Genomic DNA, 13973 nt, shown 5'->3' with positions numbered 1-13973 from the left:
AACTCCAACATTCGAGTACTTGTCGAGTAAAAGTTTAGGCATATTCTGGCTAAGGAATTGCACCTCCCCAAAGTCGACGTTCGATCGCACCCTTCGCAGGCTCTGCGAGACTAACTCGACAGCGCCTGGCTTAGTAAAATTCAAAACTTTGGTAAAACCTCTGGTTCTCAGACCCATCTGTCGACGTTGTTATGATGGCATCGGCACTTCTTTTGTTGCTTAAGAAGGAAAAAGACCACAAATTTGTCATAGAATTGAAAATCTTATATTTAATGAAGTAAAAAGCTTTGCAAGTTAAACAATAGTATATATTTTGACATCGTGAATAAACACTGACGCCAAGGGTCATAAAATTAACCTTGGAAAAAATAAAGTTGTACCTATTTGTACACAAACAATTCACATGCGAAAAGAAATTATATAAGAGACCAACCCCACACGTAAACAGAAACGCTGCAGTCGATTTGCATACGCGGGGACGTCAGTAGACGGTTTTCTTGATTGGGTTATAAATCACCCCCTTTTGGCCCACAGCGACGTATGCAAGTATGCAAGAACAGAAGCTTTTGCTTAATAATACCCTGCCCGGTGATGTGTCTTTAAATAATTCATGATTTTCTGTAATACCTGTTCACCTGACTGGTTGTCTATAATATTTATTACGTCGTATGGGCCGCGCGTTGTTGCATAATAAACAATTTTCCACGATGGGATAGATTTTCAGGACAGCCATCCACAGGACTGCATGTAGGTACAGGAAATTCCAAAATAGGTAAACAGAGTGTCATAAATTAGTAGATCAAACGGTTAACCACATATTACTTGTGCGAAAATAACGGGACTTTTGTAGTTATTTTTAATTTGAGTGTCTCGTTTACGGGATACAGGATGTTATGGTTAAGATTTAAAAAACGATTTTTAACTGCAATGTTCTATGAGCTGAAATTATGCAGAGATTTATAAGGTTACACCATCACACATTTGAACAATTTTAGTCGAAAATATCGAAGCTCAAGCAAAGGAATGTGTGAGCGATTCCCTACGCACGCCTATATTTGAGAGGTCTGTCTTTTTTAGACAAATTAGTTATTTCCCTAATTTTTTCCTCTCTTCTAAAATTTTGATGTTGGTCTTTGCAAGGTTTTCGAAACAATCTCTTTAGTTATGTGATAGGGATCCTCAGTTTGCATTAGACTAGGTTCAGAACTTCAAACTAGTAAAGACTGTGCCTTTTAAAGTACAAGAATTGACAAGAGTTCCAGAAATCCTTCGCAATGCGCATTGTATTGGCGATGTCCTGTCCATATTTGGTTAGTGCATCTCTCTTGGTTGTAAAAATTGAATATATATGTATGTTTTCAGCCACGAAAATTGAATATTTCTAAATATTTCGAATTTTCACCATCACTGACGACTGTGACAACATTTCTAAGAGTAATTAGAATGCTTAATAGGAAAGGAATACAATGAAAAAAAAGGAATATGAAATTGTGAATTTTTATGCAGCCAAGTATGCAACAGTGTATTGTATGTTGCCTATCCAACATAAATTTTAATGAAACTGGCGACTCCGGCAAAATATAGACAATGTTAAGGAATTTTTATGCACTTAAGCATATACTAGTATTGTATTATATTGTGCTTAACCAACAAAAATTGAAATGAACTGGCAATTCCGGCAAAATATATAAAACTTTTTAAGTATTTTATCCAGCCAAATATACATAACTTTTGTATTGTATGTTGCCTATGTAAACTGACCTGTGAAAAGAATAGTCCCAAATTTCGAAAACTGGTGAAACTAGCGAAATACGGAATGTAATTTTCGATTAGTCAGTTGGTCAGAGACGTTGAGATGGTCTGTTTTTGTGCAAATGCTTTCGTTAGGGAAAAAATCGAAAATCTCGAAAACTAGTGGAACTTAATGCAGTTTTGGATTGGTCAGGGTCGTTATAGTTCACCGAACTTTTTTCAGATTTTTCTGAGTCTTCAAACACTTTGAAAAAATCAATGACCTATGAAAGTCCATGAAAATTTTCAAAAAATTAAAGTGTTCGTCTCAAGGCGGTATCATACGCAAATGGGATAGTCGGTTTTTCTGCAAGCGGCCTGTTAAGAAGAAAAATTTTTATTAGTTTAATGTAAAATACGCGATATAATAATTAGGCGCCATCTACACAGGAAGAGTTCAATTAATTCACCGGTAAATGTGAGACTGTTACAGTTGGCTACCTGCTGAAGAATTCGTTCGCAGTTTAGTGCATTTTTTGAGAGACAGATGGCGGTTGAAAATTTTTTAACTATTTAATGCAATTTGATTGGTCAATCAACACAAGTGAGCGTATCACTTCACTGAACTAATAATTGATTATAACATGATGTGTTTCTATCAGCACTAAAATTTTCAAATAATTTAAGTGCCTTTCTGAAGGCGTATCCGTATACATTTGGGGTCGCTAAACACGTTGGGATTGTCGATTTTTGACAACTTTCATAGTCCATCGTTTTTTTAAAAAAGCTTTACAGGTCAGAAAAATCTAAAAAATTGCGATGAACCATAACGTCCCTGACCAATCATAAACTGCATTTCTAGCTCCATCAGTTTTCGAGAGTTTCGATTTTTTTCCCTAATGGAATCACTTGCACAAAAACAAAACGTGTTCAGCGATCCCAGGTGCGTACGATAATACCTTGAGATAAGTACCTTAATTTTTTGACAATTTTCATGGACCATCCATCGATTTTTTCAAAAAATTTTTAAGGTTTAGAAAAATCTGAAAAAAAATAGGTAGACGACAACGGGCCTGGCCAATCCAAAGCTCCTCCAGTTTTCAACATTTTCAATTTTTTCACTTGACGGAAGCACTTACACAAACAACGACTATTCCAGCGTATTTAACCCCAAATGCATACGAATACGCCCCTAGAAAAGCACTTTAATTATTTGAAAGTTTTCGTTCTATTCGAAACGCATCATTCCAATAAGTTATTAGTTTAGTGAAGTGGAACGCTCACTTGTATCGATTGACCAATCAAATTTCACGAATTAGTTCCAAATTTTCATGCCGCCATCTGTCGTATGGAAACAGCACTAAGCTGGGAACGAATTCTTGAGAAGGTAGCCAACTGTAACAGCCTCACACTTACCGGTGAATTAATTGAACTTCTACTAAATAGATGGCGCTGTCTCGTCAGCCGTAAGATTAAAGGATGTATATTAATTATTAATTAAACTATTATGCACGTTTTTCTTTTCAATGGGTCAATTGAAAAAAAAACGACTATGTTTAGCGATCCCATTTGCATACGGTAATACCTTTAGATGAGTACTTTAATATTTTGACAATTTTCATCAACCATCAATTTTCTCAAAAAAATTCAGTTCTGAAAAATCTGAAAAAATTACTGTGCATAGTGCTCTGATTAATCCAAAACTGCATTTAGTTTTTCTCCAGCTTCACTAGTTTTCAAATTTTTCAATTTTTTCTTGGTAGGCAAGAAACACTACAATACTTTTGTATACCTGGTTGCATAAAAATTCTTTAAATTATATGATATACATAATATTGCATATGTTATCTTTTTTTTTCTTAACAGAAGCAATTGCATAAAAACCGATTATCACAGCATGTGTAGCGACCTTAGATGCATACAGAACCGCCGCTAGAAAGGCACTTTAACTTTTTGAAAATATTCATGGACACAGAACGCAGAAAAATCTGAAAAAATTTCGATAGACCGGCTTTCCAAAACTGCTTCAGTTCCTCCAGTTTTCGACATATTCGATTTTTTCACTTGACGGAAGCACACACAAACAACGTAGTATTTAACAACCCCAAATGCATACGAATACGCCCCTAGAAAGGCACTTTAATTATTTGAAAGTTTTCGTTCTATTCGAAACGCATCATTCCAATAAGTTATTAGTTCAGTGAAGTGGAACGCTCACTTGTGTCGATTGGCCGATCAGGCTGCATTAAATAGTTCCAAATTTTCATACCGCCATCTGTCTCTGACAAACTGCACTAAGCTGGGAACGAATTCTGTAACTGGTAGCCAACTGTAGCAGCCTCACATTTACAGGTGAATTAATTTAGCTACTACTAAATAGATGGCGCAGCCTCATCAGCCGTATGATTACAGGGTGTAACGAGCGTTCAAATAAAAACGTGGTCAAGTTGGTTCTGAAAATTGGACGTAGGGCGTAGCGTATAGCAAATGAACTTAAACGTCATCTGTCAAAGCGCTATATCGCCGCTATCAATTTGAATATTTTCGTTTTAAAAAGCGTTTAAAATGGTGTTTTCTCAAGAACAAAAAGTGTTTATCATAGAGTCCTACTTTAGAAATGGACGCAAGTTTGAAGGAATATGGAAGTATTCTATTGAGGAATGTTTCATAGAATTTCAAAATCAATTTCCCGGCGTTGTTGAGTACATAATTTTTCAAAGTGCAGTTCAGCGTTGTGTTAATGTTTTTCGCGAAACGGGCAGTGTAACAAGAAAAGAAGGAAGCGGCCGACCTAAAAAGCGGACTGAAGAATTAAAAGAAAATGTCCAACAAATAATGGAAAATGCGCCAAGAACTTCTTTCTGTACGTTTTTTATCACAAATGGTGGGAGTATCAGTCGGTACCTGCCACACAGTGTTAAAAAAAGATTTGCGTTTGTTCTCCTATCGTTTAACTTGTCAGCAAGAACTTCATGAAGTTGATTTTCCGCGACGGGCTGTATTTTGTGAATGGTTTTTAAACAACTACGGTGAACTTCATAATATCACCTTTTTTTCTGATGAAGCCTGGTTTCATTTAAGTGGTTACGTAAACTCGCAGAATATGAGAATGTGGTCTTCTGAAAAACCAGATAACTTTTTTGTCGAGGGCCCTCTAAACGCTCAAAAAATTGGAGTTTGGTGTGCTCTCAATCGAAGGAGGATTTATGGACCTATTTTTTTTTTTAATGGTACTCTTACTGCGCAAAGGTATAGAGAAGAAATTATCGCTCCTTTTGTTACCCAGCTGGAAGAAAACGAAATTACAAACTTTTACTTTCAACAATAAGATGGCGCAAGGGTACATACGGCAGGCGAGACGATGAATATGTTGAGGGAAGTTTTCCAAAATCGACTAATAAGTCTCAATGCTGAACATGAATTTCCACCGAGGTCATGTGATATTACGCCGTGTGATTTCTTTTTGTGGCCTTACCTTAAAAACACTATTTTTGAACTGCCTATTCCTGATTTAAACTTTCTGCAGGCTCGACTTATAGACAAGATTCGTGAAATTAACAATACCCCGAGCATCTTAGAAAATGTCTTTAATTCTTTGAGGAACAGGTGTGAAAAGTGCTTGGAACAAGGAGGGGGACATTTTCAGCAGCTGCTTTAAATTATTGTTATAACATGGAGGGGGACACTTTCCGCAGCTCCTTTAATTGTTTGTTATTGTTATCACGATTATTCTTTAAAATAAAGTTATATAGTCATTAACGTTATTGAAACTGACAGCTGCTATACAGCTCGTTGAGAAGTGAGGTTAAGTTGGTCGCTATAAGCTACTCCCTACGTCCAATGTGTCAGAACCAACTTCGACCACATTTTTATTTGAACGCTCGTTATATTACATTAAACTATTTACAGATTTTTCTTTTCAACGGGTCCAAAAAAAAAGAACGACCATGTTTAGCTATCCCATTTGCATACGGGAATGCCTTTAGATGCGTACTTTAATTTTTTGAGTTTTCATGGACCATCAATTTTCTCAAAAATTTTTAGAGAAAAATGACAGTTAACGGCCCCTGACAATTCCAGAATTGCATTTAATTCCTCTAGCTTCACCAGTTTTCAAAATTTTCAAATTTTTTGTTCGGTAGGCAACATACAATACACTTGTGTATATTTGGTTGCATAAATATTCCTTAAATTTTATGTATATGTATTGCTGGTGTTACAATTTTTTTTCCTTAACAGAAGCAATTGCACAAAAACCGATTATCACAGTGTGTGTAGCGACCCCAGATGCATACGGAACCGAATCTAAACAGATTTTTTGAAAATACACAGAACAGAAAAAATCTGAAAAATTCCAGTGAACTGACCAATCCAGAACTGTATTCTGTTCCTTTCTAGTTCCACCAGTTTTCGAGATTTTTAATTTTTCTGGAGGAAAAAAACTTACAAAACAAGTCCCATTATTTTAGTCCAAAGAATATGTGGTTAACGACTTGACCTATTACTTTGTAACACCCCGTATATGTATGTTTTCAGCCTCCGAAATTAAATATTTTCAAATATTTCGAATTTTCACCACCATTAACGTTTTTAACAGTTAAGCCATGTTTCGCATTGTATCGGCTATGTCAGTATCAGAAGCATCACGCTGTATATAAAACGGTTCCGAAACCAAGAAGTTTGGACGGTGGTCTATGAAACCAAGTAATCTTTTAACTTCTGTGGCATTCCTAGGAATTGGATAATTAACAACGGCAGCTACGTTCTTTAGAGGGTAAAAAAAAACAAGTATTTTCTATAAACAAAAATATATATTTATGATTATAGATTATGTATAATCCTACTCTATAAACTACGATAAATAAAATATTTGTCATGGAATTACAAATAAGACCTTGCTGAGAAGAAATGTGCTTCCTTTCAATTTTTTTCACATTGTGCATAAAACAGTCTTATTCTTATTTAAGTTCCATTTGAAATACTTTGATTACACCCTATTCTTCATACAGTAATAAGAATATTTTTAAATATTTTCAATTGTTAACAATTATTGTGAGGAATTTTATAATACTAGACGGAAAATATCTACTAACATTTTCACATTTATATGACAAAGAAACGGAATTTCCAAGTGGTCCTTACCTTAGATGCAAGTACAGCTCTAGGCAGAAGAAAAATATAATCAACAGTAATTTTCTTACACCTAGCTCGTAACCTATGAAATTTTTAATTATTTTAATATTTGAAACGTTTTGATTTTTGGAATGATAATGACATATTATACTATGCCAGTGGTTCTCAACAATTTTTACATTATTTTAACACATCTTTCTACGGGTTACTATTTTGTAAAAATATATATTGGTCGCCCACTACGTACACTGTTTGCTATTCCAATTTTCTACTTTTTGTTATACATATATATCTTATTTAGTTTGGACATTCATTTCGCTTACCCATTTAAGAGGGCTCTATAGCAAATAGGCAACCAGTAATACATTTTTGTAGATTTTATTACACAGTTTGTCTAAATATGAATCAATGCAGCAATAACAGACTTTCCTCCATTTTAATGCAGATTTTCTATAAAATGGACTTATTTTGAAGTCAAATTACTTTCTGGTGTAAAGAAATTTGTAATTTGCTTGTTCAAAAGCGGCATATTACAAATTTCTAGACTATCCGATGGTGACATTGACCTTGAAGATCATTTCAAGGTCAAATATGATTTTTCAAATAGGACCCTATACTTTTGAGCCCAGAAATGAAGCGGAAAATTTTACGTTGATATGACCTTGAGTGACCCCTCCCTTTTGACCTTGGGGCCCCCACAAGGTCAAACTAACAAAAGTACAGGAATGGCAGAATAACTCAGCAGGAGAGCATTTTAGAGAAAAATGTTAAATACAAAAGTTTCTGGATTTCTCCCTGGCTAGCACATTTGAAAAATCACATTTGACCTTGAAATGAGCTTCAAGGTCAAAGTCAATGTCAAGGTCACCATCGGATAGCCAGTATAAAAATGTACTGCTAGTTGCCTATTTGCTATAGAGCCCCCTTAAAGAAAATATGACTACATTTTCTTAGATACAAAATTATTTTTACACAAAAGAATACGCGTTATTTTTCTAGAAAGTTAATTTCCATTTTTTCAATTTGGCACTGAATAAATGTGGTAATATTACTGAAATTAATTTCAAATCAAGTCGGAATACAGCAAGCATCATTCGTGAATATCCGTTTATATTTCCAAAAAACGAGAATAGATTAATTCGAAATATTAAAAAAATATCTTCACTGCATATGTAGGGCTGTCAGAGAGAGCCGCAATTCAATGGCGTGCCAAGCGAGTCAACCGAGACATGCGCGAACCGTTGCCTCAGAATGCTTTTTATGTTCCCGTCGCGATAGTATACTGTTGCCTTAGGGTGAGTTTTGGATGCATTATAATAAATTGTAATAATTTAATGCTTATTTTCTACGTAATTCATTTTATTGCGCTTAACAGTTCTGACAGCCCTATTCATATGTTTAACTGATAAAGAGTAGAAAATCGCCAACATTTGAATTATTACGTGCAATATAGCCCTTGGATATAATTCTGTGCCTACATAATAACTGTTTTTTTTTTATATATAGAGAATAGAGAACTACCAACTACTTTGCGATTCAAAATAGAGAAAAGTTTCTAAAAATCTATACAATCTAATCGATATCAATATATAAATGCTCTTGCTTATCAATAAAAAACAACTAACAAAATATCCTGCTTAGTTCTAAAGCTACAAGCACACCGCAACAGTAATACACTCGAACTGTGAATTAATTCTGAGGGATTTACGATAGATGGCGTAACTTATGCTATATCGCATCGGACGCTCCTGTAACTATATTCACCTCAAAGCTTTTTATTGTGTGTCATTTTGCTGAGATGTCGAATTACGAGCCACCATTTCCTGTTTAGTTCAAAGAAATGTGCTGCTAAAAGCCTAAAGAATGCTGTTGGAAACTTAGGGTGAACATACTTCACCGATAAAAACATGTCAGTATTGGTTTCGACGTCTTAGAAGTGGTGATTTCGATTCAGTCGACAAATAATGCCCTGGTCAACAGAAAAAGTTCGAAAATGAGGAATTGGAGGCCTTACTCGACCAAGATTCATGTCAAACGCAAGTGAACATGCTGAATCGTTGAATGTTGATCGCAGAACGGTTTTCAAAGGTTTAAATGCACTCGGTATGATTCGAAAGCAAGGAAATGGGGTGCGATACGAATTGAAGCCGAGAGACGTTGAACGGCAATTTTTTACTGAGAACAATTGCTCAACGGCAAAAAGAAAGGATTTTTTTGTACCGTCACTTGACGATGAAAAAGGGATGTTACGAAAATCGTCGGGTTTGTATGGATATGCATCAACAATGACGGCAAGGTCATATATTCATGATCCGAAGCTCATGCTCTATATTTGGTGGGACCAGCTCGATCTTGGGTACTATAAGATGCTTCAACCGAATGAAACCATCACGGGAGATCGCTACAAAACAAAGGAAAAACGGCCGCAGTTCGAGGAAAAGCACGATAACATAATTTTTCAACATAATAACGCTCGACCACATGTTGCTCATAAAGTCAGAAAATACTTAGAAACGCCGAAATGGAACGTGGCGCTTGCAATCTTACAAAGATACGAAAAATTGGATCTATCAGTGGATAGCACCAAAAGATGAGTTGTTCTTTCGACGCCAAATCCGTACGCTGTCAGAAACACGAGAAAAAGTAGTCACTAGCGATGGGCAATACTTTGAAAAATAATAACGTACACAATTTTTCACAACAAAGCCTTGAATTTTCAAAAAAATCCCTCAAAATTAATCCATAGTTCTAGTACTTAATTTCCCGCCAAACTGTACACGATACGAGTTTGCGCCAACAACCGTCTTAAAAATATTCAACAAAGAAAAAACTGACCAGAAGAATTACTCCTATGTAAATTATTTTTTAACGTACGGGACTAATTTGGTGTTGTTGGAACAAACGAAAATACAATCAACACTAACAATCGCCGAGTTATTGGTACATTCATGTAAGGCTGCGTACATAAATGTAAAACCAATCAAAATTATACCGAACGTTAAGCAATAACCTCCACATCCAATAAAGCTTATATCGTTTAGAACCCTTAAGTTTCTAGTTTTCTAGATATTTTGTAAGAAAAAATACCATGACTGTTTAAAACGAATACCAAAACCGCAACAAAAAATACTGTCATAACGCGACGTTTGTGCCCTTATAATTATTTTGTATGTATATGTACCTAGACGTATTAGCCCAACGGCTAATATAAAACTAAAAATAAAATAAGTAACATACGATTTAATCTATAAAGAGATGAAGGAAAAGTGAAGTGTTTATGTGAAGTTCATGAATTTATGTTTAAGCTACAATTTTTCTATTACCGCGAATTATACAGGATGTGACTAAAGTGGTCCAAAATTTAACGCAGGATTCTACATTAAAATAGTTTCATGGTAAAAATATATGGCCCATTTCAAATTGTAAAAAAAAATGTTGAAAGTGGTAAATGTAAACAATATTTTACTTAAAGAATTAATGTTTTTGTGTTGCTGAATCCAAATCTAGTGTCTGTCTGACAAAGTTAACACATAATCAAGGTTATTTGAAGGTCAACCCTTGTTTTTTTATCATAATACAACTTTTGACCCTGGATTCTGAAAGGGCGAGCAATTTTACGTTCGAATAAGTGGTTGTTTTATTTTTTAAAGTCGTAACAAGGTTATTTGAAGATCACCTCTTCATTTTTTATCGTAATACAACTTTTATCACTGGATTCTGAAGAGGCAAACAATTTTATGTACAAATATGTGGTTGTTTTATTTTTTAAGGTCATGACAAGGTTATTTCAAGGTCAATGCTTGTTTTTTTTTTATCGTAGTACAACTTTTGTCACTGGATTTTGAAAGGGCGAGTAATTTTACGTTCGAATAAGTGTTTGTTTTATTTTTTAAAGTCATGACAAGGTTATTTGAAGGTCAACTCTAGTTTTTGATGTAATACAATTTCTGATCCCGGATTCTGGAAGTGAGAAATTTTATGTTCAAATACATCGAGTTATTTTTTCATTGTTCAAGGTCATTTAAAGGTTAAATCTCCCTCTCGAACGTCTCAGGATAGCGTTATATCGGGAAAATAACGTCTACAAAAATTGTTTGCCTCATCCAGGACCATCGCTTGGTGCTCTTGGATTTGAATGAGGATTATTTTGATAAAAATTACTAGAATTGGCTCTAAGACAGTGAGACTATGATTTTTGCATTCATGACATACTGATTTTCATGAGGGCATAAAAATGGCTACGTAGACTTCATTAGAGAATGACCTCAGCATAATTGGTTTCAAAGTAAGGTCATTTTAAATTCTGCTGCCTCAGAATATTCTGGAGATGGTGATCTTGTGGCATTCAGAGCTGACCTTTGAAAGAATCTTGATAATGGACTTCAATGTCATACCCAAGGTCATCAGATGCCTTTCAAGTGATCTTGAAAATGAAAAAATAACTAAACCATGTCCCCCAAAGTAACATTTCTCGCTCTTCCACAATTGGGATCAAAAATTGTATTACCAATCAAAAGCAAGAGTTGACCTTCAAATAACCTTTGATATGATTTTAAAAAATAAATAGACAACATATTCTAATGAAGAATGTCTCGCTCTTATAAAATCTGAAGTCAGAAATTGTGTTATCATCAAAATCCAAGAGTTGACCTTCAAATAACTTTGAACGTGCCAACTTCTTCAAGCGGACACTGGATTCGGAGACTCAAAATGTATAGGTACGGTGGTCGAGTCTATCACTTTAATATAAGTGTAACAGGAATTTTCGTAGAGCCTTTACTGTTCTACATTTTATCAGTAAATTAGACAAGCATTGTTGGTCACAACCTATACAATGTAATAGCGCAAACTGTCGCATTAATTTCTATTCTTGAGGGGTTCTATATCAAATAGGCAACCAATAATACATTTTTATAGATTTTATTACACAGTTTGTCAAAATATGATTCAATGCACAAATAACAGACTTTCCCCCATTTTAACGCAGATTTTCTATAAAATGGAGGTAGTTTGAATCTCAAATTGCTTTTTGTTGTAAAGAAATTTGTAATTTGCCCCTTTTGAACAAGCAAATTACAAATTTCTTTACACCAAAAAGTAATTTGAGTTTCAAACCAAGTCCATTTATAGAAAAACTGCGTTAAAATGGGGGAAAGTCTGTTATTTCTGCATTGATTCATATTTAGATAAACTGTGTAATAAAATCTATAAAAATTTATTACTGGTTGCCTGTTTGATATAGAGCCAACATAAATTGTTCTTTTGCTGTAAAGATTTGAATTTTTAAAGCAATGTGAAACGTGAAACTTTAGATGAAATTTATGCAAAACGAGTAATTTTTGTAATTATTGCAGCTTAAACAAACCATGGAATAGCTGTCGTGTAATGAAAAAATTTTTAGAGAGAAAATGATTATCATTTTTTTTTTGGTTTTTCGTTCAACATTCAGAGATACAATATATAATAGAGATAGAATATACAACTTTAATGTACATACTCCAGAATGTAGCTACGTTCAAGCATCAAAACAATTAAAAAAAAATTGTTAACATAAATTTTCCAAAATTGAATCCTAAAAAAAAACATAGCAGGCTAAATATTTCCAATTTTGAGACAGTTGAAGACAACTTCACATGTTTTTTATTTATCGAGTCAGTAAACCGTAAATTGAGACACACCGCAAGCGTATCACCCTGTATCTATGGAGTACGAATCGTGCGACTTTTTCCGAACGTAGCTACTTCATCAAAATATCGTGCATAATTTATTGTCAATGTTATTAACCAAATCGGGTCACTTATCTCGTACATAGAGAAAAAAAAATGTCTCACCTCTTTATATTTAAGTAAATTATGCTCCATATTTCCTCTCACTAAAAAGTTACCCTAAGCCTACTTCATATCACAATAAAATGAGGAATATACATAGACATATATGCGGGAAACCTCCCTAAACTCTTTTAAATACTCACATTTTACATATTCGATCTAAGTAACATGCAGTTAAGGGGACGCGGGCTACATCCTCAGGATTATACCATTGAATTTTAAAGCTAAGCTACGTGAAACCTTAAGTTTAATTCCGACTTACCATACCGTCAGTACTCCCGTGACACACAGAATATTAATAAGCCGGACCTCCTCCCACAATTTTTTTTTTCGTTCCATCCTCGTGATCGGGTAAATGTATTAGTACGATTACAATAATTTAAATCGAGCACATTTGTACTCGGGAAAGTATCGAAGAACGATTTAAAAACGAACGATATAACCCTAGGCCGAAAAGCCTGGCCGATAACAAAGAATTCTATCACAATTGTCGGCAAAACATTTGAATCATCACCGGAACCAACATACTTATAAACACTAATATCTCGTGTCAATAAATAAATAAAAAAATATTAAGTGAATCAACTTAGTGGCGAAGGTTGAGAGTGTACAGAAAGTGACATTGCTTTAAGCGACACTGTCTGTTTTCGTGCCGTTTTTCGTTAATACTGTGCCGTTTGTAGAGGGCTTGTCTGTCATGAGCTCTTCTTGCTCCAGTACGCTCTCGGGGCCGTTGGTGTAGTTCCACGGCTGGATCTGCAAAAGAAACAGGATTATGGAACGGGAACAGACCGCTGCATGTGCCGTTGATCAAATCGGAGACAATAAACAAAAATAAATGGTGTTTCTTAAACAATAAAACTGTATGTGAAGAATACAGGGTGTTAATTAGTGTACAATAAATTCAACAGACGATTGGAGTGATTTTAAGACAAAAAATTCATATAAACATTGGTCTGCAGATGCTTCGTTTTCAAGATACAGGGTTAAACTTTTGTAAAAAAATTGCTATTCCGTAAATATCTTAATAGTCCAGGCGGTATCTGTTTCGGGTTGGGTAAAACGCATATGATCGGAGATTTTTGCTTTAATGGCTTCTAAATAACATCAGAAATGATAATTTTTCTATGCAAATAAAAAAAAGCATGTGCTTAATTATTATTGCAAAAAAGTATAAAGAAATAGCAAAAAAAATTAATTTTTTTCTTGGATTTCTTGTCGACATCTTAGCAACTATTCATTTTAGACAAAAATGGAAGAGGAAAAAAGTTTTGTAATTAA

The 13973-nt window shown here is 34.5% G+C and overlaps 1 protein-coding gene across 2 annotated transcripts in view; it reads right to left on the bottom strand.

Moving 5' to 3' along the window:
- Positions 1-12063: 12063 nt before the first annotated feature.
- Positions 12064-13973, bottom strand: part of LOC108903871 (sialin) — a 49394-nt gene continuing 47484 nt past the window's right edge. For both annotated transcript variants that reach the window (XM_018706206.1, XM_018706205.2), the window contains one exon: positions 12064-13448. In XM_018706206.1, the coding sequence (XP_018561722.1) occupies positions 13320-13448 (129 nt within the window). In that variant the 3' untranslated portion in view covers positions 12064-13319. The remainder of the gene's footprint in view (positions 13449-13973) is intronic.

Source organism: Anoplophora glabripennis, unplaced genomic scaffold (genome assembly GCF_000390285.2).
Source record: "Anoplophora glabripennis isolate ALB-LARVAE unplaced genomic scaffold, Agla_2.0 scaffold49, whole genome shotgun sequence".
Lineage (NCBI taxonomy): Eukaryota > Metazoa > Arthropoda > Insecta > Coleoptera > Cerambycidae > Anoplophora > Anoplophora glabripennis.
This window is presented reverse-complemented; position numbering and strand designations above follow the sequence as displayed.